The 27,875-nt window shown below is 37.3% G+C and overlaps 2 protein-coding genes across 7 annotated transcripts in view; one reads left to right on the forward strand and one right to left on the reverse strand.

Annotated features, from left to right (window-relative positions):
• LOC139963692 (fibroblast growth factor receptor-like) overlaps positions 1-15,807 on the reverse strand; it is a 55,821-nt gene extending 40,014 nt beyond the window's left edge. Inside the window, exon 1 of one of the 4 annotated variants that reach the window (XM_071964736.1) lies at positions 15,679-15,807. The gene's annotated coding sequence lies outside the window, so the exon portion shown is untranslated. Of the gene's footprint in view, positions 1-2,408; positions 3,459-15,678 lie in introns of those variants that run through there. The other 3 variants (XM_071964737.1, XM_071964735.1, XM_071964740.1) reach the window with 3 other exon arrangements.
• LOC139963699 (protein GPR108-like) lies at positions 8,330-27,673 on the forward strand. Of its 3 annotated transcripts, XR_011791727.1 has the most exons (15): positions 9,068-9,260; positions 10,991-11,167; positions 11,722-11,795; positions 13,496-13,578; positions 13,911-13,951; positions 14,495-14,584; positions 15,639-15,851; positions 16,839-16,912; positions 17,311-17,428; positions 18,293-18,467; positions 19,855-19,904; positions 20,951-20,998; positions 21,912-22,093; positions 23,538-26,050; positions 26,081-27,673. XR_011791727.1 is itself a non-coding variant. In XM_071964761.1 (14 exons), exons 3-14 carry the CDS (start codon positions 11,791-11,793, stop codon positions 23,626-23,628), a joined length of 1,170 nt encoding a protein of 389 aa, XP_071820862.1. In that variant the 5' UTR covers positions 8,330-8,486; positions 10,991-11,167; positions 11,722-11,790; the 3' UTR covers positions 23,629-27,673. The 3 variants fall into 3 exon arrangements, 2 of the variants coding, with proteins under 2 accessions (XP_071820862.1, XP_071820861.1); XM_071964761.1 differs by lacking the exon at positions 9,068-9,260 and adding an exon at positions 8,330-8,486 and having other exon boundaries at positions 23,538-27,673; XM_071964760.1 differs by having other exon boundaries at positions 23,538-27,673.
• Positions 27,674-27,875: the final 202 nt, after the last annotated feature.

The following is a 27,875-nucleotide window of genomic DNA, read 5'->3' on the forward strand; positions in this document are numbered from 1 at the left end:
CGAGGATGATTCCGTAGTGACGATCATTTGTCAACTAACAGCTGGATTTCACCAACATTTTCATGGTCAGAAGAGTTTCGAACGAAAGAGAAATGTGAAAGCAGGAAACCGTTTCCGGACATGTACGAGGTATTTCCGAGCGGATGATCGTCACGGTCCTCTCAAATTTATTTGCCACCGGTAACTTCAGTGACCATAACTGTACTTCCTAGACTCTTAGCCTATCCTGGAGGGGGGGGGGGGGGGCAGTATCTTTCATGGGATAATAACTTTACTAACGTCTGGAAGGAAAGGGGTATGAAAATTATATTTATAAATCATCCATATTTCTTTGTACAGTATAACTATATGTGTAATTCAAATGTTCCATACGACCAATATGATCTATTTCTATTTCTAGCCTACAAGGGTGCACCATATAATAAACCCTAAAATAACGACACAGACGTCCGTCCGTATTCTTATATGCTAAGTAGGCTATCAGTTATATGTAAAGCCCATATCTTACATGATGGTGATATATGCATTCATGTTATGCATGTACTGTACAGTCATGTTATGTACGGTATATGACATTCATTTGATGTATCGATATGGAAAGTGACAAACTTCTTGAGTAATTTAAAACATGTTGTTACATTAATATGGCTAATTATATATTCATACATGTTATTTTATGATAATGACGCCGCCATACACACAAGAGCATCCAGGGTCTTTAACCTTGGAACCAGTCATGTGGTGACTTTCAGGCTTTTATATAACGTGCTAACGGTATATTGTAGGACTACAAGCGAAATTAAATCCAAGAGTAGAAAATACTTGACATCTGTTATTCTCCACATTGGTCACGGTTATCAGAACAACATGCCTCCAACCTCTGAAGCTATATAGTACGCTGTTGTATAGGTTGTTTATAAACAAGACCATTTCTTTATCGCGTGCTATAACGATCATATTTTTGTTCTATTATGAGACACCGTGTGACGGCATAGGTTGGGAAGGAAATAGAGAGGGGCTTAATCTTTCCCTTACCCCTATCGTCATCACTCTCTCAAATGTATCTTCATTCATTTGAGGAAACTTGCACATCCTTTTTTCTTTTCTTTATTGGCTGAATGGGTCGAAAGTGCATGTAGGTCACTCTCCCATGTGTTAATTACTGACACAAAGTTCAACCATAAAACACAACCGATATAGTAATCATTTTGTGTAGATGTTGTCTAATTATTTTTAGAACCGACTTACGTGTTTAATGACCCGTCTTGGGCATGCGTCATTGCCCACTGGCAAAATGACATGCACGTAAGCTTTGTATTTTCGAGTCAATTAATTAAAGACCCTGTCCTGAAAGGAATCGTACATCGCCGCCGTGGGTGGTTGCACCGAATTACGTAATGGAATGCAAACAATGGCATCCATTTTATAACAATGAGAGTTTTTAATTTGTATTGTCATTTTATAATGCACATGTAATGAGATAGCAATGTTAGGGATGGCTTCTATATCTTTTGTCCTCGTCCCTCCCCTTCCCCTTCCCCTCCCCCTCCAGTCCTCCTTAAATTGTGAGATTCAACTTTTTTTCGGCGCCACTTGAATGGACACTGCCTATACCCATGCATACCCCTGGCCGCAGCCGTCGCCGCTCCAACCACCCCCCTCCCCCTCAACCCCCCATAAAAATTAATAACATACGTTATTTTAAGTTCTCCTTCTCCTCGTGTCCTCTCCATGACACTACTTCATAAGGATATTGCTTCAAAACCATATAAACACACGGGAAGACCGATATGGGAGACATGAAGAAGGTGATGTTCACTTCCCCACCCCACACTTCCCCACCCCACACTTCCCCACCCCACACTTCCCCACCCCACACTTCCCCACCCCACACTTCCCCACCCCACACTTCCCCACCCCACACTTCCCCACCCCACACTTCCCCACCCCACACTTCCGGGCAGTTACCTTCTCTCATGGAGTAATTGATGGTGTTGTTTCTTATTTTCGTCAGCAAAAAGCAAACAATTTATTCCAAGTAAATAAATGTATTGCGAAAACTGAATTTATCGAGGATGTATTGGTATGAGAGCACACTGTGTCACTTCATTGCATTCAATCATAAATAATATCGGTACCTCCCCCCTCCCCCTCCCCCCCCCCTCAGCACACACACCGCAATGCATATGTCTGTGTATGCCTTAGAAAAGTTCCAGATGTAGACTATAACAAGAATAATGAACCACTTTTTTTAGCCCACCCCTCCTCTCCCACCCCACCCCCCCCCCCCCTCATGCACCTTTCCCTAGAAGTATGACAACTAATTCAATTAACAAATTTCATATCAGGAACTTTGTTTTTTTACTTTACAAAAATAGGTGATAAATACTTGTGAAGTATAGGCTTACCTTTAATTAATATTGTACAATACTTCTTCTTTCTCGAAACAACGATAATAATCTTTAGGATGAAAATGTCGTCAACTTGAAGAGACCTTCTGTTTCATGCAGTACTTACTCAATATTGATCCGACAGTATTAAATACACAGATTGGTTAATGCATATATCCACGTTTATATGAGTCCGAAGCCTATGATTATCAGAACAAGCGCACACCGTCCTGAGTTTTGTTTCAGTAGTAAGTATTCCAGCTCCGCACGGATCGAATCAAGGAGAACTAACAACTCCCTTGTGAAATCGTTCCTCACTAAGCTGGCGATCGCTGTGGCAAGGATTGGACTTCTTCTATACACTAATTTGAGGTGGCGGTAACCTGACAGCTAAAGCGAAATCCACAACCACTGTTACCGGGACAACGACGCAAAAAAGACACATATAATGAACAAAGGTATATTTAAGATCCTGATATCTCCTGACAAGTGTTCATTTTCAAACTGAGTTTCCAAAAAACGAAATTTCGTATTCATTAGCTGCGTGCACTCTTAGGTTCTGACGTTTAAGGACAATGTGACAGCTTAAAAGGTGTTTGTTTTTTGACACTTTGTACGTCATAACGTCGAACATGGTATAATAACACTAGGATGATAACTCTCCACCATATGCTTCCTGCGTAGTTCCGTTCACACAGCCCAGCAATAGGCCTATATACATTATCATGTGTGTGGTAGAGTATAAACACGGACTCTGCGGAAAACACATCCCGTCGAGTCAGTAGCCTGTCCAGATAATGCTTCTGTCTTATTACAGGGAACACCGTGACAAGCCAGGAACTTGTAGAAACTGGGTCAACGATATCTTGTAAGAACGTCGAAACACAATAAAATGGTAGAACATTTGACTATCTAAACCCAATGGCGGGCCGCGGGTATATCACTATTAAACTCCCGTATATACATACATACATCATTACATATCCTATATAGGCAGGCATGTTGTATGTTTCTATACTTCATGCTATCAATGTCAGAAGGGTGAAGAGATGCCGCGTGAATCACTCACTGACAGTTATACAAGCCAACGGGATGGTTGTATCGGGTAATAAACACTGCAAAGGCAGCCATCTCATATCTTAAAGGAGTACCGTACCCTCGCATATTTAGACAATGCCGCCATCATAAACAAATCTATACACTAGCACATGAAGTACGACTGACATTCCTTTCAAAATTGTTTACCATTTAGGCAAAAGTTTATGAATCGGATTTTTGAATCAAAATTAGAATTTAAATATTATTAGGGTTTCATGGGTGAGGGTAAACGGCTAATAAATAAAAGAGGAACCGATTAAGTTGAAAGTTGGACATCAACCTACCTGGATTTGTACGGCACACAATGCGTTACGTTTACATCACATAACAAATCAATTTGCATAAATGTCAGGTAAACCCTAATCGCATTGTATTAAGCAGCTGTGTATACTGATCGCGGTTCGATTTGTACACTCCACAAAAGCTCTCTTTATGACGTGTTCTTTTATATTTTTAAAAGGTTTCAAATAAGTGGATGAATTTAGTTTACAAAAGGGCGTTTGGCATTTTAAAAACACCTTGGTTTTACCTTCAATGGGTTTCAAAAGGGGCGATAAAAGGGTGGCAATTATTTCACATATAGGCCTACTAGGGTTAATTTCTTTAAATCTGTTTCAATTTCAATAGGCGTGTTTAAAAATTCCGATGGACTTCGCATTAGAAGAAAAATAACAGGTTTTTATAAGTTATCCTGATTACTAGTTACTTTCCGACCCCGGCCCACTCACACCCTCCTGCTCGCAACCCACCCTCCCATTTTCCCCACGCATTTAATAAATAGCCTCGCAAATTGCATATGCAAGTCATACGGTGACATACACGTAACAATGTCGTACTGTTTTCATAGCGTGTGCCATTTGCTCATTAAGAGGGCGCATTCATTCATGAATTCAATAGGAATCCTTTACGTCATTCCCGTCTTTCCCATTAAGAAACACTTTTACATTTAATTGTTATAATAGCTTGATAAGCAGGACTCCCTCTTTATGAGCAAAAAGTATGAACGTTGTTGAAACTGTTTTTATGAAGTTTGGTGGTACACAGAGTTATTCGTGGTACGACGTTGAATCTTGAGTACAGATGTATATTATGATATCGAGTTGATGCTGCAGTGTGGTGCGCACATCTTATCATTGTACAGTGTTACCGTAGATGACCGAATACAGAACTGTGTATGGCACAGAGTTATATACAGCCGCGAAAAGTAATAGAGGTGGTATGTGCTCATTAAACTTAGTATATAAGTACGCGCTCACATGACCTGCTTCTCGTGCAGTTTGCTTACTCTCTCAAACATGCAGTTTTGTTCCAGTATATCTACATCACAGGTCCAAGCAGAGTGCACACGCATGCAGTTAATCACTCCACATGCTACCGACCACATTAATAACATCTAACTCCCTTACAGAACTGTCTCCAGCATTATTCGAAACCGTGTAGGCTACCGTATATTTGCCTACACTTCTCCATACCTTACAGGACCGTCCAGTTTACACTCCTCATCTATAGTTATTTCTACAATGGCAGTTTTATTTATAATTGTGTCTAGAGTATTCGACTGACTGGAAGTAATTATCTTGTAAGACTCGTCAATATGGCATCCCCTCTTCGTTAAGGCTCACTTCATTCATATTTGCGGGCCTATTCACTGACCTCATAAATTAAGTTGAATGCCACTATGGCATCCTATAGCTGTACAATATCATTACTCAATGATTTTTATTCAATAAAATATAATGGTTTAATGAAGATAAAGTGCTTCGTTGCGGTTCCATTACGTGATGTGTGCATACATTGAGCTTATGCATGAATTCGAAAACGTTTTGTCATGGAGGGTTTGTGTTGGAGTAAGAGGGTATGGGACGGGTTTGTGTTGAAGTAAGAAGGTTTGGGAGGGGTTGTGTTGGGGTGAGGGTGAGGGGATGGGACGGGTTTGTGTTGAAGTAAGAGGGTATGGGAGGGTTTGTTTTGGAGTGAGGGTATGGGAGGGTTTGTGTTGAAGCAAGACGGTATGGGAGGGTTTGTGTTCGGGCGAGGGTATGGGAGAGGTTTGTTGTTTTGGAGTTTAAGAGTATGCGGGTGGCTTGCATCTTGAAGTATCTTCGTATAATGCTGGAATCTGTGTAGCCTATGCAGTTGTATAAAGACTTGCATGTTATTTAATTCATTACAACACATGTCTGTATGTATATGTGTGATGAAATCAATGTAACAAATGAATGATCTAAATAATACATAAACTTGGCGTCAAAGGACATTCGACAACATGTTACATTAATATCTTACGTATTCTATAACACTCTAGCCGTATATATGCTGTGCGTGTGCACAGCTATTAATTTAATGACCCTGCATTGCGTCGTCGAATCGTTGTTATGGTAGTACGCGTGCGCGCTACAATATTGCAATTATTTGCCAAGTTAATGATTCCTATTCAAGACTGCACGTTGAAACTTGACGTTTCATATGGTCTCTGTACATATTATGTAGTTTCAAAGACTAGCTGCGTAAGAAACTTATTCTGAACCTGTCACGGCGCTCACAAGCGCCCTCATTTTGTACTCAACGCGCGTTACAATACTGCGTATTTATAGGCAAATGCGTTCTAGTTGTTTATTGTGGTTACCATAGTACCACGAGCATCCCCAGTGGTGTTCAGAGGGAACACGCTGCACTGATTGGGAGCTGAGCGAATCTTTAGAAGAAACGCACGCGTTCACACTCGCGAGAAAAATTAAACGTACTGGAGACGCGTCAGCGAAATCGATTGGAGAAGTGATTGTGTAGACTTTGCAATGCACAATACTGAGTCGACCAACATTACGTTGTGAGTATTATAACATATCACTGATGTTAGGACTTACAATAATTCCGTGTAGTCCGTTTCTATGCGCGTTATTTATTATTATATGCGCTTTTGCTCACGCACGACTTAAGATGTCTGTGTCGTCATAACCATATCATGCTGTACAAGGTTTAAACATATTTATGCAGTATTCAGTATTGATTAACACTAGGTTTATGTTCCGTACACTGAGGGAGTTGAAAGTACAGATGATCTCTCAGGTACAGGAATCTCGGCATTGCTAATGTCGTATACAGGGAGTACAGGAATCTCGGCATTGCTACTGTCGTATACAGGGAGTATAGGAATCTCGGCATTGCTAATGTCGTATATACAGGGAGTTAGAAGTACAGATGATCTCACAGGTACAGTAATCTAAGCATTGCTCCTGTAGCTTTCAACTTTCAACATGCTTACCTGTAAGCACTGCAGCCAAATTCTTAGTAACGCTACTATACAACTTGCCGAAAGAGTACGAATCGTTGCAAATATTTTTTTCGGACGGGAACGATCAATTGTAGGGTCAAAAATCGAAAACCTGACAATTGAAGCGGCGGGGGGGGGGGGGTGGGGAGTGGGAAAACTTTCGTCGGTCAATTCTGTGGTGAAATACTTTCATCATGTAATAATAGAGAATTTAAAATTTCCTCAAGCATACTTCAAGAAATCAAGAAACATTACAAATAGCTTGTAAACATGCCAGCACGGTATACACATTATAGGTGCGGCTGTCATATTTGTAACAGATACGACAGTTCTACGTAACCAAGACCTCTATAATATTTATATAGGCATATATGGAGATATCTCAAGAATTGGAGTCGCTTGAATTCAAGGGCGTAGGAACCGGGGGGGCTGGGGGCGCCAGCCCCCCCCCCAGTGAAAAATGTGGAGGGGCGGAAGTATCATTCCGCCCCCCCCCCCACCGCTTCGCAAGTCAGAAAACCCCTTTTTCATTTCCATATGAGAAAAAAAAATCTCATTTGGAGCACCAAATTGCATCTAAGGCCAGGTGAAAATACAAAATTAATTTTACGAAATGGAGTCGGTTTTGAAGTGTGCTATATTGCACCAAATTGCATCTGAGGCTATCTGGAAATGCAAAAAATTCCAAATGGGAGGGGGACACCCCCTCCCCTTAGACCCCTCCCCCAGGTCGGTCATCAGTCTTCAGCCCCCCCCCCACTCAAAAGTACCTTCCTACGCCACTGCTTGAATTAAAGGGTTTACGCCCAAGTTCTATTTGCTATTATACTGTGTATACTGTTTGCTATTATACTGTGTATGTAGCAAACGTAGGCTTTATCAATCTCGAGTGAATACATTTCCAAAAGATCTGCAGGATTCCTCCAGCATTCTTATTCCTTATTTCAACATTGCAATGTCTTTTTAGGCCTAGAATATCTAACGGGCTTCAGTGTGACAACTTTGCATAACTCATAAAATTACAATCTTATTTCAGTTTCGTCTGAACAATATTAAATAATGTAAATAATCCTGTACTATCTATAATATATATATATTTATATATATATATATATAGTGTGTGTGTGTGTGTGTGTGTGTGTATAACCGATATAGCTTATATCTAGCTTATATATATACTACATACCCTATGTAGTTACCATATAGGTTAGATTGTTGATATTCTCGAATTTGAGGTAATGAATTAAATAACAGTCCAACCCGAGTCTAACTTGTTTCTTCTAAGAGAGTTAATCCTTAGAAGCCCAGAGTTACGTGGTATGTATAATGAGGTTAATTTGAATACCAGTGAAGGTATGTCTGTTCATTATTCATCAATATCCCATTAACCTATATAACTAGTAGAGAGAGGGAAAGAGTGGGAAACAGCCCTCGTCAACGTTCTCATGTGATCTCGACGAGTTTCTCAGACCTTTACAACAAAGGCAAATGACATGTATATTATCTGTATAGGTTAAATTTAGCACATTCCTGCAGTCAATTTATTTTCTTACTCGCTGTTTACATTAAGCCACGATAAAACAAGATATTTGGGATTTTACCCTTTAATCTCGCAAGAATGTTTTGAAAACTCTCCTCCGCGCTTCCGGGGCAAACCAATCCTTATGATAGGATAAGATACCACCTGACCACAATACCAATAGTTTACAATCGCAGCTTAAATCAAGGTTGGTAGCCAATGGTGGCAACGATGTTAATGTTTTCTTGACAAAAATTTCTTCCTTTGATTTGAGTTAAACTTTTGTTATATATAGATTTTGGAGTTCGAATACATCGAAGGGTAAATCAATTTTAAATTAAGGTTCTAAATTCCACAAAGTTATTTTGCAAAGTTAGATACCAGGAAGAAAGCAAAGGCGTTGAGATCAAATATGGCTAGGTCTTCCATGTATATGTTTGGTAGGTGTTGCGCGAGGCATTGGCCTTGCGTATTCAGAAAGATTGAAGATTTGACAATTACATTCGATACAAATTCAGAGAGCGTCAAGGAAGGGACTTCAGATTTTTTTATTATATTTTAAAATGTACATGTTTTGCGCTTTGTCTATCGCAACCACTCGACCACCGAACTCTATCCGTAACCCCAACCCCCCTCCCTTCTCCCAGTTAAAATTATGATTCATTATGTGTGTACAAAGATACAAACACTATGTACTCAATGCGTCACTTTCAAAAATAGAGGGGGTACACCCAGTAAACATTTTATTGAACATGTCCTTTCGCAACAACAAGACTGTTGTGTTGGAACTTTTCGTACAGATGAGCTTGTGCAGCCGGTGGTACGATGTGTAGGCCCATGTCAATACTACGATAACGTTAGGGAGAAAGTCAACACTATCATGGAAGGGAAATCTCCGAACATGACACTTTTCCGTCTGATTTTTTGTCTTCTTTGTATTTCCGATGTCTATGGAAGGAAACGTGACATATTTGTTTCAAACGTAAATACATACACATGATCACTAGTTTCCGTTGTGAATAATATTATCCCAATATGTGGCCTAACAACAAGTAACACCTAGGCTTAATGCACACTGAATAGGGCTAGGCTAGACTTAAGTTAGGCTGCTGTATATTTATGTCCAGCCTAGGCCTAACAGTTGGGATATATTTTAAAAGAAGTTAAACTTATCATAATTCTAGGCCTTTCGATACATCGGAAAGCTAGGGATTAGACTTGAATTCCACAGAAATGTCACTATTGAGGGTTGTGCTGCAGTGGGGTTAGGTTTGGGTTAAGTACTGTTCCAGTGCCATTCTGCCATAGGTACATACCGCTATACCATTCCCCCGTAAGTTTCGATCCTTTCCGCCATGGCGGAAAGGCTCAAAACCTATGGCTGAATGGTACATTTTAGGAATGGATCTGGCACAGGAATGTATGGGTGACACTTTCTTTGATTCTCGGGAAGGATAGGTACACTGTCTTCAAATGTGACCGTTCGCTGGATAGACTGAATTGTAGTTTAGACAAGATTGGGAAACAGATACACAGTCTTAAAAATGGACATGTTGATTGAATAGTTTCAATTTTAATTTCGTATGAGTCAATACACTTTCTTTAAATATATCATATAGATAGTGGAATTAATTAGACCTATATATTCTGATTGTTGACTTAAATGACCGATTTTGTGGATTTTGCGAGCCTAGGTAAGGTAGTGTGAAGTGAAGCAATATACGGTGCATATAGGCCTACAGTGCACCCACCATAATGTCCTTTTTCTGTCATACAAAAATGCCTTACCGCCATTGGAGTAACATGGCGGAATGGCACTTTTTCAACGGTGGAAAGAGCACATTTTCTATGGCGGAATGACACGGCCCCCGTCTAGGCCCATTTGGTTCAAGGCTATAATGTACCCTTGCTAGCAAGTCCTCAACCTAACTTAAGCTAGGCATAACAAGTTCAACCAGAACTCAGAAGCACACATGCCAATATTATCGTAGACATAAAACTGTTTTAAAGTTGCAGCCGTCATTTAAATTTAACTGCTGGAATAACACAGGACCTAGCCTATACTACCCTCAATAGACTAGGCCATAGCTTAGGGCTAATTCGGTATTTCCCCAAGGCATCTTGTATATAAAATACTATGTATGTCATAACCGCAATGAAGATCATCTGATATCAAGCGTTCTCTGGCATAATGATAGGCTTATTGTCGCATCCATTCCTGTTACCAGGATTTCCAGTCAACATCATCATCCAGTATGTGAGAGGTTCTCAAAATTTCTTATCATTACTTCTGTAATGCTGTTCCAATATTGACAGAAGAAACATTTTCAAGTTGTTTTAATAACAAATGAAAACCATTCTAACAGATAAGTCCAGAGTTCTTACTGCTAAGCTAAATCACTGTTCTCTAACCTAGTTAAAGGCTACCATTACAAATTTTTAATGATTACAGGCTAACACCATTACAATCATTGCAGGCAAAGCCTTGATTCATACAAGGAAAGCTAGGACTAGTAGACTAGGTAACAATATCTTTCCACACCCTCAGTAAATTAGTTCACCTCTTTTACATTCAATGCCAGGATGAAATATTTTGGTGGCAAAATATCTATTTTTGTCAAATAATACAACCCTGCCATAACTTAACTCTCATCCTTCATAAATTACCTTATTAAACAATTAACAGGCATCTACTCAATTTTTTTCTCACAGGAAATAAATGAAGACCGAAAGGTTCACTTGTCTACCTTTGGATATTTGGCTGGTGGTCAACTTTTAATTAATATCTCTAAAATTACAGTACAAAATCCTCTGGAGGAGAAATATGTGTTCGTCCTGGAGAAGAAAGCTGGTATTGGTGACCGTTTCAAAGATAATGCGCTGTCTGGGGTGAGTGAAACCAAAGAATCGAAAAAAGGTTAACAATTGAAGGGTTACAGTCTTGTATCAAGGCCTACATACTCAGCTAACAACCAGTTGGCTTTTCGTTCATTGGTAACTTGTCATGCCCTCACACCCAATGGCGTCGAGAGCGAAGTCGTCGGACCCAAGTGAAAATATAAAAACTAGGTCCCTTACATGAAGCCCTAAATTTTAGTTCTGAAGATGAGAACAATTTCTTATATATCCCTTTATTGACCTTTGGCTCAGGGACCTTACATAGCATCCTAACCCTTGCTCCCACCCATGTGAGTACAATTCAAACCATTTGACCTCACAAAAGCTTTCTTTTACATTTAAATAGTTAATATCAATAGATCTTTATTGCACTTTAATTTTTTAAGATGCTCAGACATTAAACATTGACATGGTTGTCTTGAGAGATATACTTGAAAGCCCTTTCAGTGTTATCTGTGTCTGTGGTTCAGTTTCCAATGAGTGTATGGCATTAACACCATAAAACAATGAATACATCACAGATCAGAAATCAATTATCTCCGCAGGAAGACGACATTTGCATATGGGAAGATTCTGGCACTTACGTGGTTCTGAATTTTACGATTTCCGATGATATGAAGTAAGTATATATATGCACTTTGAATGCGTAACACTGTTTACCCTGAAGAGCTCAGATTAGTATTATTGCATGTTTGACAAACGGTTAGATTACTTTGCAAGTAAGGCACGCATACTCGCAGAATATACCATACAATGGATCTAGTCATTTTGGTAAGCTGTCAGTGTACACTGTCATGGTAACGAAGTAAACAAGCAACTGTTCTTTCTATGTAGTTCATGTTGATCTGTCTATTACAGAAGTGGTTAAGTACCGACAGCTGTATTCTGCATTCAACTGGTCGTCCTAAATGTCCTTCATAAAACTCCGAATTTAGGTTAGGTTAGGTTTTCCACTTGTCCAACCAGAAATTGAGTCAAGCTTTAAGTCTCAATACCTGTTTGCTGATGAATTTCGGAAAACAAACTTCCGAAGTAGATTCAATGTTTCTTATTTTAAATGCACTCGGACTAGGTGAGTTAAATGGAGAAAAGCTGTCGCAATCAAAAGAGAGAAATTTTTCTATTTTCTGTTGCCCTTATGGTGCAAACGATTTACCCTAAAATAACTGCGACCGCCCATGCCAGCATGTTTATTACACAATTGTAAACAAAACAGTCTACACATGCGGCCTGATCAAGATTTTAATACAGTCCTTTATTGTATCATCCACCTTTTACAATTCCATGGAGGAAACATCTGGAAACACCTGTTTATTCATTACAATGAAAGGGAATGACACAATTTCGCAAGCTACATCGTTAAATCTTTAAGGCCAAGAGAAAGATACTGTTCAAGAGAATGGACCTAAGACAGGCTAGCCACGAAAGTGAACGTAGTGCTAGGCCTAACGGTCGTAAACAAAACAGAGAGATTTAATTGCGCATGATCTGTTGGGCTGGGCCTGCAAATTTTGATTGAAGTTTGTAGAACCTACGGACTCGTTAAAAATTCTGGTGAATTTTTATGCAGCTCACATTTTTTAATGTCAAATAAGCCAATTAAAATAATGAATATAGATAGAAAATTGCATAGCACGGTGTCATTTTTACTAGGCTTTTAGTGCAGTAAGCTGACAAGGTTGAAGTTTAAATTTTACAAACAAGTACTGAGACTTTAATGAATGAAACATATGTCAACCATCGTATCATAGTGACTTTTCTAATGACCACCCCAAGCAAAGCAAAATGTTTTTGTGTCTGTATATGTTGTCACACACAACTTGAAACATTTGCCCAAATCCATTCACTCATGTAAGAACGTCACAAACTTGTTCAGCTGAAAGATAAAGTTTCAAATGCCTTTCACATTTATCTCAACATTGCAATTGTTATTTCGTCATAACATTGTACATTTGATCTGATTCTACTGTACTGTATTGTAAATCCATCAATGTAGTGAGTTGTTTGTACTGCATTTGGTTGAACGCTGTTTACAGTAATGTATAAACAGTAAGAGTGAGGCTTCCAATGGTCACTACCATCAAAGCATGCTGGTCATAGCAGTATAGCGGCCATTTATTGTCCACAAGTACCGACCAACCTTGCAAACTCAGTCCTGCAATATAAACTATAGTGGTTGGAGAAAGCTACATCTCGACGTTCAATGACTTCATCATTGTCTCAGTAGTTTGTACGTAAGTTATGTATTCAATTGTTGTAATCACATGTGTTACCATGCCAACCTTAAAAACATCCAGCATAACTTTTGTATCTATCCAGGAGCTTTGTGGGTACCAAATCCTCCTTGATAATAGTCAATGGTACAGACTGCTCACATAAGGACCCACCTATTGACTCCTCTGGTATGTATCCAATTAGCTTTTCTACATTTTTGTCAATATCCTTATAGGATATTGCTGACCTTTACTGGCTTTTAACTTTGGTCTACTAATGGTGAAATTTTGTAAGAAGTTGATGAAGTAGAATTCAACATTTTTTGACCTATTTTGATTTCTTGGTTTGTCAGAGTCTATTACAACATGTAAAATGTACACACAGTCTGATATTATGCTAATAGCTATTTCTTGGTTGGTGACATGAAATTAAACAAATAATTAACTTTTACCATTACTCTATGCAATATGAACCATGAGAACAATATTTAAAGTCAAGGTGTTTCCTTTCTGTCTTACAGATTCAAGCTTTCATATTCCATTAGCAGTTGATGGATCTGTGGTAAGAATCAGCCTTATATATTTGATTAATTGGATTAATTATGTTACCTACAGAAGGTGTATGTCAGTTTATGTTGTGAAAATATGATGACCATAGTTAGAGAGCAACATGTACACAATGTCATGGCACATTAGCAAAATGTCATGAAATTTCCTCTTTTTTCCCCTCTTTTTGCCTCCCCCCTTGTCCCCCCCACACTTACTGATCAGCAAGTAATAGGTTTCTACTGTTTTGGTTCAATGTCAATTAACTGCAGTATGAAAATGGCCTTGAAAGAGAATACAATCTTTGACTCCCAATTCATCTTTGAGTCAAGGTGTTATATGCATGTAGCATTCATAACCTAAGTCTTCTAATTTTAAGCACAGAATCATGGCACCTGTACATCACTCTTTGTCGTCGAGAGAGAAAATTGTCTGTTCCAATTGTTGAAGTAAAATTGTGCTTTTTTTAACCCATTTGCGAAGATAACCTACAGTACCTACCAAATAAATATTTCCAGTGGTATAACTGACAAAATGTTTACTGTTTTTCCGTTCTTAGTTTTCCATCTGTGTGAATGACTCGAACGACGAGGGCCAGTATACCTTGTTCTTCCAAGCCTGTCATCTAACGAGACCATTTTCTTTTGAGGTACAGTCAGAACATAAATTTTATGGTAATGTAAACGACCTACCAGGAGCGAACAATGCGAACATTGAAGAGGTCATACCTATAAAGCCAGGCAGTTTGTTATAGGATATTTCATCCTTCTATTTGTTTCTTGCAGCTTTCAGTACGAGGGAAACAAGCAAAATGGTTCAAAACGAGATGAGAAATAATTTAAAGAACAGATTAATGTCAGCTTGTCTTAATCACAGTGAGACTTTTCTCGCTGTTCGGTTATAAATTCAGTTTTACTAATGTAAGATACCTTCCTCCCTGCTAGTCTCATGGATTTTGACAGCTTTGAACTTAAATCCTCGATGTTAAAAATTTAAGGTGTTAAAGAATAATTATTTCACCTTCTCTTCTACTCTCCTATTTGATTTTGTTCACAAATTTCCAAACTTGAGAGTTTGTGATTAAAAACCAGGATCTTTACAAACTCACTTAATAGATGTATTAATTTTTAAAAAGAATTAAATTAAGGTGACATTTTTCCTAATCTGGAATCATGTTTCCAGGGATGTGCCCACGCTGGGCGGCCCTGCCCAGCACAAAAATTTACCGCCCAGCACTGTATTAAAACTTGTGAATCCTGTCTAGTACTATTTTCATCTAAAATCCTGACATTCCTAAAAAACCTACAACATAAATTGGGACTAGCCTATGCCAAAATCATACAGACTTATAATGCATCAGTTACGCATGCGAGAAACATTACTTACAGCTCTCAATCGGTCCCTTGTAAAATCTCTTTGAAACAAACTAATAACTTTTGGCAGGTACGTAATATATTTCACACAAAAAATGTAAATTGTAGCAAAACTAGTACTTGTTTATGTGCTTAAAAAGCTACACAAGTGCCAGCATTTGGCATCTGAGCACCTTCAAAAATTGAACAATTTTCAAAGGGTAGGGGGACACCCCCTTCCACTTAGACCCCTACCCCAGGACGGCGGTCAGTACAACTGGCACTCAGGATATCCTGGGCACATCCCTGTGTTTCAGACATTCAGGTTGTTTTTGTATTGTTCTTGTTTAGGTCAGCTTGACAGAGATGAACCCTGGGCCTAATTACCTACCGTCAGGGGAGATGGCTCTCCCTGCTGTCTACGGTTTGATGTCTATAGTCTTTGGCGCCTCCGGCCTCTTCTGGATCGTCTTCTTGTGTCGTCATGAAGAAACCGTCTTCAAGATTCATTATTTGATGTTTGTCTTGGTGCTTCTGAAGACTTTATCTCTCTTCTTTCATTCTGTAAGTTAATATCATATGATAAAGGAGCTTGGCATGGTTTGTGCACTTGATAAATAGTGATGAAAACGTCCAAAATTTTGAGTAGATCTAACAATGGGAGTGAACCTTACGATGTGAGTGAATCTAATGATGTGAGTGAAAATAAGAATGTGAGTGAACCTAACGATGTGAGTGAACATAACGATGTGAGTGAAACTAACGATGGGAGTGAACCTAACGATGTGAGTGAAACTAACAATGTGAGTGAACCTAACGATGTGAGTGAAACTAACAATGTGAGTCAATCTAACGATGGGAGTGAACCTAACGATGTGAGTGAATCTAATGATGTGAGTGAAACTGACAATGTGAGTGAACCTAACGTTGTGAGTGAACCTAACGTTGTGAGTGAAACTAACGATGTGAGTGAATCTAACGATGGGAGTGACCCTAACGATGTGAGTGAATCTAATGATGTGAGTGAAACTAGCAATGTGAGTGAAGCTAACGATGTGCGTAAAACTAACGATGGGAGTGAACCTAACGATGTGAGAGAATCTAACGATGTGAGTGAATCTAATGATGTGAGTGAATCTAATCATGGGAGTGAATATAACAATGGGAGTGAACCCAACGATGGGAGTGAACCTAACGATGTGAGTGAATCTAATGATGTGAGTGTATCTAACGATGTGAGTGAAACTAATGATGTGAGTGAATCTAACGATGTGAGTGAATCTAATGATGGGAGTGAATATAACAATGGGAGTGAACCTAATGAAAAGTAGAATATAATTATAAATATGATATACAGAGATTTAAAGAATACCTGAAGAACACATTGAGTTACATGCACTGATCAATCAATCAATAACATCTATAGTATCTATGTTAAAGAGGTTTTAAGACATGATGCCTGTATCTAGTATCATCTTTAGACAGAGATGCTGACACAAACAGATCGACAGACAGACAGGTGTTATTATTTATTGTGTTTTCTATTAACAGGTGGATTATTACTTCATTGCAACAGAAGGGTCACCAATGCAGGCATTTGCTCTTTTGTTTTACATTACTTACTTGTGAGTATAAAAGGCAAATCAACCAATGGAATAGTGACTTACAAACTCTTGTTAAGTAGTTATGAGTATGAAGCCATTGTCTTGTAAATTCGTTAGTATTATAATTAGTTAGTTTTACCATTACTAAATACATGGAGTATTACCATTACTAAATACATAGAGTATTACCATTATTAAATGCATCGAGTATTAATTGTGTGGAGTATTATTTGTGTTGAGGTTAATATGTGGAATGTTTTCGTCTCACTCTTTCATACAATGCTGAGTTATTTAATGTACTGATTGTTATTGTGTATATGCCCTTTGAACTGGCACAGTGTGTGCTCCTGACTATTAGCATATAATCAATAAAATACAAGGAATAATAATTTGCACTTTTTGTTTGATCATAATTGCAGAACCAAAGGTGCCCTTCTTTTCAGCACCTTAGCTTTGGTCGGTTCAGGCTGGGCCTTCATCAAACCTGTCTTAGCAGATAAAGAAAAGAAGATATTTTTGTTAGTTATTCCATTACAGGTAAGAAATGTGGTGTTACTGGCTAAGTACTGTAGTGTTGTTGCAATATATTGGATCATACCCCCACCCCACACCCCCCCCCCAAGGCCTCTCACAACCTTAACACAACATGTGTCCACGTGTCAAACATTTCTGTGGTAGCGTCAATGTAGTTCTTGTCTTCAACCCTTTACAACAGAGGTGGGTATGAAATTGATCTTGCCAGCCAGAGTAAAATGTTTTCTGCAACACCTAAGGATGTACCAACTGCCATGAAAAATAACCCAATGTACAAATTGTCCAATGTCTCATGTCATTCAGTTAATTCATTGTTTTTGAGTTGATTTATCCTAGCATACAAACATGCTCTGATATTAAAATGGTCTGGTAGCCCTAATCTTAGAGGGTTTTGAAGACCTACCAGCAGCCATAACCAGTCCTAACTAATAGTCCAGTTATCTGTACTACAGTCCATGCTAGTGTAGAATGTCATTTTTGTGGATCTAACTACGTTAACTTTGCCATTTCCTGTTGTAACTGTTCACCAGTGTAAATGTACTTCACCAGAAAATGTTGTGAAACTGTAGAGAAACAAACCATTCCTAGCTTTAAACATGTTTGTTCACCCAGATGCTGTTGATTTTAGTAAGTATTGATTGGAATATAATACTGTTTTGTCATAAGTGATAACTCCAACAGAGCATATCAACCATCAGTGCACGTTCGTTTGATCTTTGACCATCGAAGGTTTTCAGAAAGTTAGAAAAAGATCGCCAAACTAAGGCTGCCCCTTTAGGCCTTATGCAAATTAGCCAATGAGGAAGCTGTTAATCCGAGGTACGAAAGTGAAGTTTAATTCCTTTAGTCTGTTATTTGTTCCTTTAGATTTTAGCCAATGTGGCTTTCATCATCACAGAGACAACAGAGGAAGGTGATAGTCAATACGGCTATTGGAAGGTTGTCTTTGTAGGTGTGGATATAATATGCTGTGTAGCAATCATGTATCCTGTAGTCTGGTCCATTAGGCATCTTCAAAGTGCAGCAACAACCGATGGGAAAGGTAAGACAGATGAGGATAGTCTTATTGGTTTTATGCCAAAAATTGAACTAATTACTACCAAAACGTAAAGTTATTCGGTTGTGTTTGTACAGACAAACATGGTAATATAGGAGAGAAAACAAGCAAGTGAAAAACTGCAAAATTACTAAACTATGAACAACAAAACTAAATATGCTTTTGGAAGAGGTAGAAAAATCAGCTCAGTCATGTTTGGTTTCTTCATAGTTTTACCAGTTTTATTGTTTTTAATGAAAACTCAAATTTGAGATTTGCAGTTTTTCAAACTAAAAATGTACTTTGCTAGATATAATTTTCATTTTGTTGGTTTGCCTGTGTTGCCAAATAAACTTTACAGAAACTAATAATGGTATTTTCAATCAATGTAAACCAACCAACCCCCACCCCCCTTTTTCCTAGACTAATTGCATTATTTCACCAAATAAACTCAAACTAAAATTAGTAGTTATAAACTTTCATTTGATTGAGAAATAAAGAAAGGTGTGTTGTACAAATGCCTTTTCACAGTTCAATTCACTTGCAAAAAAACTAATTGGATATTTTGCAATTTTCCTCTTGTTTCTAATTAAATATAATGCAAACTGAGTTAACAAATCAATGTGCACTCTGTTACATTAAATATTATTTCAAGAAAACACATTCTTTTAATACATAAAAAAAATCTCTGTGACATACAAATGATTCCAAACTTTTGTTGTGACTTTTGGTGGTATCCGTAATATCGTACCTTACATTTGGACAACAATTTTACCAAACTTTTAGAGTTTTAATTAATTAATTAATTTGATTGAATCTCGACAATTCTTTGCTCAGACTGCTGTTCACATGAGTACTAATCACAAGCAAACTGCAAATTTTAGAAATTTTTCAAAATCGTCCACTTTCCATTACTTGAAAATAAATTGTGAATAGTCAAGCTAATCGCCTACATTTTCATGGAGTTTTAGTTTTGAAACATCAAGAAATGAATCAAAAGTCGCAACAATCTGCCTTAAAATAAAAGACCATGTGTTGTCATGAAGATATCATATTCAGTTCTTTTGGCTGTGTGTTAACTAATAAATAATGAAAAAAACAAACACAAAATTATGTTAATTAAACACTGATATATGCAGTTGAAGTAACATATTCATCACTTTCAGTTTTGAAAATTTAAGGCTAGGTCTGTGCCAATCAAATGTGAGCTACACACACATACTTCTTGGGCCCTCCCGTTCAATGAAAGTTATGCACGTAAACACTTAAGTGTTATTTGACCTTGGCCTGTAGGTGTAAAAGCATGGAGCTTGCTAACCAAATGGAATAATTAAAGATATCAAAAAAGATACCAAACATTGCTTTCATATCATTTTCTATTTTGTTTCATCAGTAGCCATCACCTTACGAAAGCTTCACCTTTTTAAACAGTTTTACATTATGGTAGGTTCTATATTCCCTTAACTATATTTATAAATGCTGTTTGTTGTAATAATTATGTTTTTCTAGAGTGAAGACTTGTGGAGAGTACTAGCTTTGACTTGTGCACATGACAGGGAGTAACTTTATTGAAAAGCAAAACAGCTTTATTACAACAATAAACTAAAAAAGATGTATAGTAAGGTGTGCGCACACAGAGCAAATAATAATTTTCAGTATTTAATTATAATTTCTTTCAATGAGAACAAAATCATTGAACTGCTATACAAAATACATACTCTATATAAATTGTTCCCTACATAGCAGTGAACAGCTTGCCATTTAATTGTATCTGTTTTAGAGTTGACTAAATACGTAAACCTACTATAACATTAGAGTAGAATTCAGATTCCCCCCCTGTTTTGTTTATTCATTGAGATTGCTCAGTAGCTTATCTCAACTACATGGTAAAGCCAGTTACAACATTAAAGTAACCTTCTTTGGTCACTCACAGATATGTCTGGTTACATTATCTGGTTTTGTCATTCTACATGTCATATGGAACCTTATTACACATATTAGCTGGTCTTTGGTCATTCCCCCTCATTCTATAAGTCTTATGCAAACATACTGTACTGAGAGACATGGTTTTACAAACTGTATCTTTGGTATAAATATACATGGTTCAGGCGCGTAGCCAGGAATTTGCCAAGGGAGGGGCAAAACTGTAGATTCGGCATTGCAAACTATCTAAGCGTAGCTCCACCACAAGTTGGCGCGAAGCGTACCAGAAAATTTTGGCTGAAAATGCCTCCCAGATTGCTGGAAATGGCACTTCCCAGGCCTTGTAAGTTGCATCTTAGCATTTTCTCTGTTGAAAATACTAGCGGTATCATAAAAACATTAAAACATTTTCTTCAAAATATGCTCAAGGGGGGGCGGCTGCCCCCTTTGCCCCCCCCTTGGCTACGCGCCTGACATGGTTTTACATATACTTGTTCATGTATGGTTTCATATCATATTTACATGACTCAAATAGCTGTTCAATGTCTTTTCTGCTTTCCTTCCAGGTTGTAGCTTATTTTTACCTTACAAGAATTATCTCTCTATTACTAAAGGTAAGCACTACCCTAACTGAAGGCAACAACTATGTGAACTGATGTTAAGCACAGCCTATACTGGGTATAATGACTACCTATATATGGTAGAGATGTATGTTATCTTGCTATTCAAAAATATGAAAGTGTAGAGTTCTTTCCAGGCACTTTGTCATAATACTGTTTATGGATAATATGGACCATGGGAGAACATATACACCTTAAAACACTGCCATCATATTATTGTATGTTAATGTTATTGACTATTGGAAATCCTTACATCATATTATTGTATGTTAATGCTATTGACTATTGGAAACCCTTACATTATATTATTGTATGTTAATACTATTGACTATTAAACCATTCCATCATATTATTGTATGTTAATGCTATTGACTATTAAACCATTCCATCATATTATTGTATGTTAATGCTATTGACTATTAAACCATTCCATCATATTATTGTATGTTAATGCTATTGACTATTAAACCATTCCATCATATTATTGTATGTCAATGCTAATGACTATTGGAATCCCTTCCATCATATTATTGTATGTTAATGCTATTGACTATTGGAAACCCATCCATCATATTATTGTATGTTAATGCTAATGACTATTGGAAACCATTCCATCATATTATTGTATGTTAATGCTATTGACTATTGGAAACCTTCCATCATATTATTGTATGTTACTATTGACTATTGAAAACTATTCCGTCATATTATTGTCTGTTAATGCTATAGACTATTGGAAACCCATCCATCATAATATTGTATGTTAATGCTATTGACTGCTGGAAACCCATCCGTCATATTATTGTATGTTAATTGTTAATGCTAATGACTATTGGAAACCCATCCGTCATATTATTGTATGTTAATGCTATGGACTAATGCTATGGACTGTTCAATTTCCTTGCAGTCTGGCCTGCCACCGTCCTATTCATGGATACATGAGCTGTTTTTTGAGACCACTACCCTAGCCTTCTTCCTAATCACTGCGTATAGATTTCGACCTGGATCAGATAATCCTTACCTACAACTACAGAGTGAAGATGAGTATGATGATGATGATGAGGAAGATTTAGACAATGATGAAGAAATGTAAGAAACTAGCAATTATCTCAAATTTTCTGCAGTTTTAGCAATTCTTAGTCTATTATTCTTACCTAGAAGTATAAGTTTTTTCTTGCCATTCATGCTTTGTAATTTCTCTCAATGTCACAGTTTGCCTGGACCTTGACATTATGTGGTGATGCCAGCTGTTAAATGAAAGAGAATTAGCTGTGACTTCAGTTAACCAAGACTTCAGTAGGAATGATGCAATGTTTGTTATATGAAACATTAAACTCTTTTATTCCATAATTCACTTTAATTTAAAGAAATATTCCAGAGTTTGGCTTTGACATGACTTGCTCAAACTTTTACATCTGAATGGGATATACAGCTTTGATACCACAAACTAAATTTAGAGTTATACAACAAAGTTATATCTGAATGGGATGTACAGCTTTGATACCACAAACTAAATCTAGAGTTATACAACAAAGTTACATCTGAATGGGATATACAGCTTTGATACCACAAACTAAATCTAGAGTTATACAACAAAGTTACATCTGAATGGGATATACAGCTTTGATACCACAAACTAAATCTAGAGTTATACAACAAAGTTACCTCTGAATGGGATGTACAGCTTTGATATCACAAACTAAATCTAGAGTTATACAACAAAGTTACCTCTGAATGGGATATACAGCTTTGATACCACAAACTAAATCTAGAGTTATACAACAAAGTTACCTCTAAATGGGATATACAGCTTTGATACCACAAACTAAATCTAGAGTTATACAACAAAGTTACCTCTGAATGGGATATACAGCTTTGATAACACAAACTAAATCTAGAGTTATACAACAAAGTTACATCTGAATGGGATATACAGCTTTGATACCACAAACTAAATCTAGAGTTATACAACAAAGTTACCTCTGAATGGGATATACAGCTTTGATACCACAAACTAAATCTAGAGTTATACAACAAAGTTACCTCTGAATGGGATATACAGCTTTGATAACACAAACTAAATCTAGAGTTATACAACAAAGTTACATCTGAATGGGATATACAGCTTTGATACCACAAACTAAATCTAGAGTTGTACAACAAAGTTACATCTGAATGGGATATACAGCTTTGATACCACAAACTAAATCTAGAGTTATACAACAAAGTTACCTCAGAATGGGATATACAGCTTTGATACCACAAACTAAATCTAGAGTTGTACAACAAAGTTACCTCTGAATGGGATATACAGCTTTGATATCACAAACTAAATCATCTAGAGTTTAAAACTAAATTCAATCCATGCATCCTTAAACATTTACATCATTGAAACAAGTTAAGTTACTTTATTAACTATCAATATATTCCCTAGTCTTTGCTTTTGGTAGAATGAATATATTTTCGCTTTAAATATGTGATTACTATGAAGGCTGCACAGTTGACTGTTACCGGTGTTATGATTAAATTTCAGGAGTATGCAATCTGGTCAGACAATAAACCTCATCAGAGTCAACCACACCTCCAACAATGTGAACAACCATGTGACCAACCATGTGACATAATGATAACTGACAATCGGTTGCCTTTTACTTGCCTCTCAGCCAGCTTTGCGGGCTGTGATTTAGTTTGCCGTTCGTAATAATGGAATTCTCGTAATGATTGCAAGATCTTCACGAGAGATTGGGGACCTTAACTGCAGCTGAGCAGGGACTGGGAGCACAGTGTACATTGTAAACGACACAGTTGTGACTATACGAATATGAAGAGTGATGTTCACTGGGAATTCCTTAGTTACTTGGAAGCCAATGGTTACTGTGACTGGTTACATGTTGAATGGTGTTCAATGTGAACGATGAATTAATATAATGAGTGGTGTTCACTATGGTTGCTGTACACAGTTAAATAGCAGTTTAGTGTTCACTGTGACTAGTCACATGGAGAAGGATGTTTGCAGTGAATCATAGAGTTACATCAAATATGGTGTATTATATGGTGCTGCTGCATGACAATACGCCGTTGTGTGACCAATCCAATGAGGTTAGAAATGGTGTTCACAGTGTACTTTTCATTTTACAAAGACCATTCACGCTGTTGTGTGACCAATCCAATGAGGTTAGAAATGGTGTTCACAGTGAACTATACATTTTACAAATACCATTCAATGTGAGATGTGCTAATAGTGAGGTACTTAATATCTAGGATTTGTCAGCAATGATGTGCAAGAGTGAGTTTGGTCAGAGGACTTTACAAGTAAAATCTTCATTCCATTCTATTACAGAGGTATTTTAAACTGCTATCAAACTATCATTTTACAGACCTTAACACTTAAAGAAAAAGAAACATTGAATTGCTTGTAACTTAAATGTGTCAACAAAATGGAGAAAATTATGGAAGTGTATACTTGTGTTTTTAAAAATTTAACTTTTACAGATCAATGACAACTTACTCCTTTTCCTAACTAATTCTAAATCAACAATTTTCTGCATGTGTTCAAATTCCTCTACCCCACAAAAGTGAGTAATTTGGCATTTGGCTGCAAATTGCTTTGGAGTCAATTTTATATTTGATGAATTTAAGAACGTGTAAAGCAAAATGATGAATTTATTGGAACGGAAATAAGTATTTTACAATGTTGCTCAAGTTGTCAAATTCTAAAGATCACCATTATGATGGCTGAAGATTTTTTTCAATTACTAAGTTTTAAATTAATTCTAGTTTTCTGTAAAATTTTAAAGTTGATATAATTAATATTAGTCTGAAGGTGAAACCAAGAAACAGATTAGAGGCGATACAAACCCATGCACTGATGTTACTGTATGTATTATGTGTGTATTGTGTGTACTATGTGTGTATTATTGAAGATGAAATGCTTCTTCATAAGGTAGATTAAAAGTATGAATAAAACAGAACGACCCCAAAAAAGAATCTACATAGGAACGCTGAATTAAGGAACTTCAAAAGATTTGCAAATCAAAAACCAAAATAGTAAATTATATTAAATATAGTTGGAGACAAAAGAAATTCTATATTGGACTAAATGGTGAGTAACTTTTTAGCGGCAGTCACATGACTGTGACCTCATAGATCTCTAAAGGTTTGATTGAGTAGTATTGAGTTGAATTGTGTAAATATTACATGGTTTGGTGAGTAGGACAAACGGTGTCACCAGCAGTAGCTTTAAGGTCCGTGTTCCGAGAAGACTAGATTCTGGAGGTAGAGGGTCCGTGTTCCTAGAAGATTGGAATTTGTAGGTAGAGGGTCCTTGTTCCTAGAACACTAGATTTTGGAGGTAGAGGGTCCATGTTCCTAGAAGACTACATTTTGGAGGTGGAGGGTCCATGTTTCTCGAAGATTGGAGATAGATGCAATGTTGTCTTCCACATTGATAATGCTTAATTATGTAGTGCTCTCTTTGCCTGCTTTACCATTGTGGACTTTTCTTCTTAAGAAGGAAATTATTAATGCTATTGTTTTATTAATCATAAGTTGTAACATTATGAAGGAAAATACAGCGGTGTCAATGGGATCAATCACTGTGATCAAAATCAACATTTTCCTAGCTTAAATTTCCTCTAAAATTACTTTTCTCTATTTAGGGTAAAAATTATCGTACTCATCGTTTGTTGCAGGAGGAGGGATTACCAAATATCTTGAATATCTTGAAATATTGAGTCCAGAGTTGCCAAAGATTTTACTTATAGATTGGTTATTTCTTCAGATATGTTACATCAAATAAAAAGTACATCTAGAACATAATTTAAGTGGTGTAATCACTTACAATGTGTAGAAGTAGCATAATAAGTTTCGTTTGTACTCTGAGATTGCTAGATCAAGCTGTAATCAAATAAGCTCATAAAGTATTCAAAATAATGACAAACCTCCTGGTACATGTCATAATTACTTTATAGCATCCTATAATGCCATTCTTCCATTCTGGTACTGTTTGATACTGGGCGATAAAGTATTGTGTGATGGAGGCCATTGGCTAGTAGTACTGTCTGATGTAGAGCATAGGCTAGTACTGCCTCAATACTGGGTGTATGTAGTACCATCCCATAGAGGGCATGTACTAGTTGTCCGATAGTGGATAGTGTACGTACTAGTACTGACCAATATGGTAGTGCTTATACTGTCTGATATATGGCATACTAATACTGTCCTATAGAGGGCGTTTGTAGTACCATCCCTTAGAGGGCGTACGTAGTACCATCCCATAGAGGGTGTATGAAGTACCATCCTATAGAGGGCGTATGTAGTACCGTCCCGTCAGAGCCATATATACGGCTCTGCGTCCCATAGAGGGCGTACGTAGTACCGTCCAACAGAGGGCATGTACTAGTTGTCCGATAGTGGATAGTGTACGTACTAGTACTGACCAATATGGTAGTGCTTATACTGTCTGATATATGGCATATACTAATACTGTCCTATAGAGGGCGTTTGTAGTACCATCCCTTAGAGGGCGTACGTAGTACCATCCCATAGAGGGTGTATGAAGTACCATCCTATAGAGGGCGTATGTAGTACTGTCCCGTCAGAGCCATATATACGGCTCTGCGTCCCATAGAGGGCGTACGTAGTACCGTCCAACAGAGGGCATGTACTAGTTGTCCGATAGTGGATAGTGTACGTACTAGTACTGACCAATATGGTAGTGCTTATTCTGTCTGATATATGGCATATACTAATACTGTCCTATAGAGGGCGTTTGTAATACCATCCCTTAGAGGGCTAATGTAGTACCGTCCCATAGAGGGCTTATGAAGTACTGTCCCATCAGAGCCGTATATACGGCTCTGCTTCCCATAGAGGGCGTTTGTAGTACTGTCAGATCAGAGTTCCTATCTAGGAACTCTTTCAGATAAGGGTGCTTGCTAGTACTATCTGACTGAGGGCTTACACACTCTGTAATCTAACATTTCTTGTTTTGATATCAGAAAATTAAACACAATATTGCAATTTACAATAAACTATCCTTGGTTTGAAACAAAAAACTTTTCACTGATAAACATGTGCACATAAATCACCAATTGTTGCGCTTAACACACACAGGCACAGTTATCATTTTTTGAAGTTGGTCATATTATAATTACATTCTTCACCACATTCCACATATTAAACATATATACCACCCATTGGCAACATGAATTGATTTGCAGATTTGGACCCAGACTTAGACTATGAAATGTCCCATATAGTAAGTCAAAGAAATCTAAAAGTTTGGGAGTTTGGTGGGCAGGTTTTTTTTTTTTTTTTGCAGGAATAACAGTTACATTTAAGCTTTGAAAGACATTATATTTATGTAATTATGTTACAATTGTCAAAGGTTAGTAATAGGTACAATAACAAACCTGGTCATTGGGTCATCCAAAAAGTGGGATTTCACATCAACTTTGTCTTGAGAAATTACCTTGGGTTTTCATTCTGAAATTGAGTATGATATTGAAGCAAGTAAGCATTTAAAATAAGGTAAATGTTTAGTGAAGTCTTTACATGTTTAATACTTTGGTGGTAAGTTTAACTTTATTTATTGTTAGTTATAACATATCACTGGTCAGTTAAACATCACCTATTACGAGAACATTAAAGAAGTTGTTTAATAAGTCATATTGTTTATGTTATTTGTCTTGTGATGGGAAGTAATAAGGTTGGCTCGAGGGGAGAAGGTGAATAAACCCAACACCATAAACTACATGCACTAAAAGCAGTAGCTTGGGGTGGGTGTTTTGGGAACAGCCTACCCTCCGTGTAAGATGTATTATTGTCTAAAAGTCAAACATAGGTAGGGAGGAAGTGAGAACAGCCTTAT

Source organism: Apostichopus japonicus, chromosome 22 (genome assembly GCF_037975245.1).
Source record: "Apostichopus japonicus isolate 1M-3 chromosome 22, ASM3797524v1, whole genome shotgun sequence".
Classification (NCBI taxonomy): domain Eukaryota; kingdom Metazoa; phylum Echinodermata; class Holothuroidea; order Aspidochirotida; family Stichopodidae; genus Apostichopus; species Apostichopus japonicus.

What these genes read in the sequence shown, in the direction of transcription:
- LOC139963699 (XM_071964760.1), top strand. Translation starts at nt 9,159, where the DNA reads ATGGAAGGGAAATCTCCGAACATGACACTTTTCCGTCTGATTTTTTGT. An exon ending in TGTTAGTTATTCCATTACAG is followed by an intron (nt 17,429 to 18,292) that starts GTAAGAAATGTG and finishes TTGTTCCTTTAG; the next exon opens with ATTTTAGCCAATGTGGCTTT. An exon ending in TTAAACAGTTTTACATTATG is followed by an intron (nt 19,905 to 20,950) that starts GTAGGTTCTATA and finishes CTTTCCTTCCAG; the next exon opens with GTTGTAGCTTATTTTTACCT.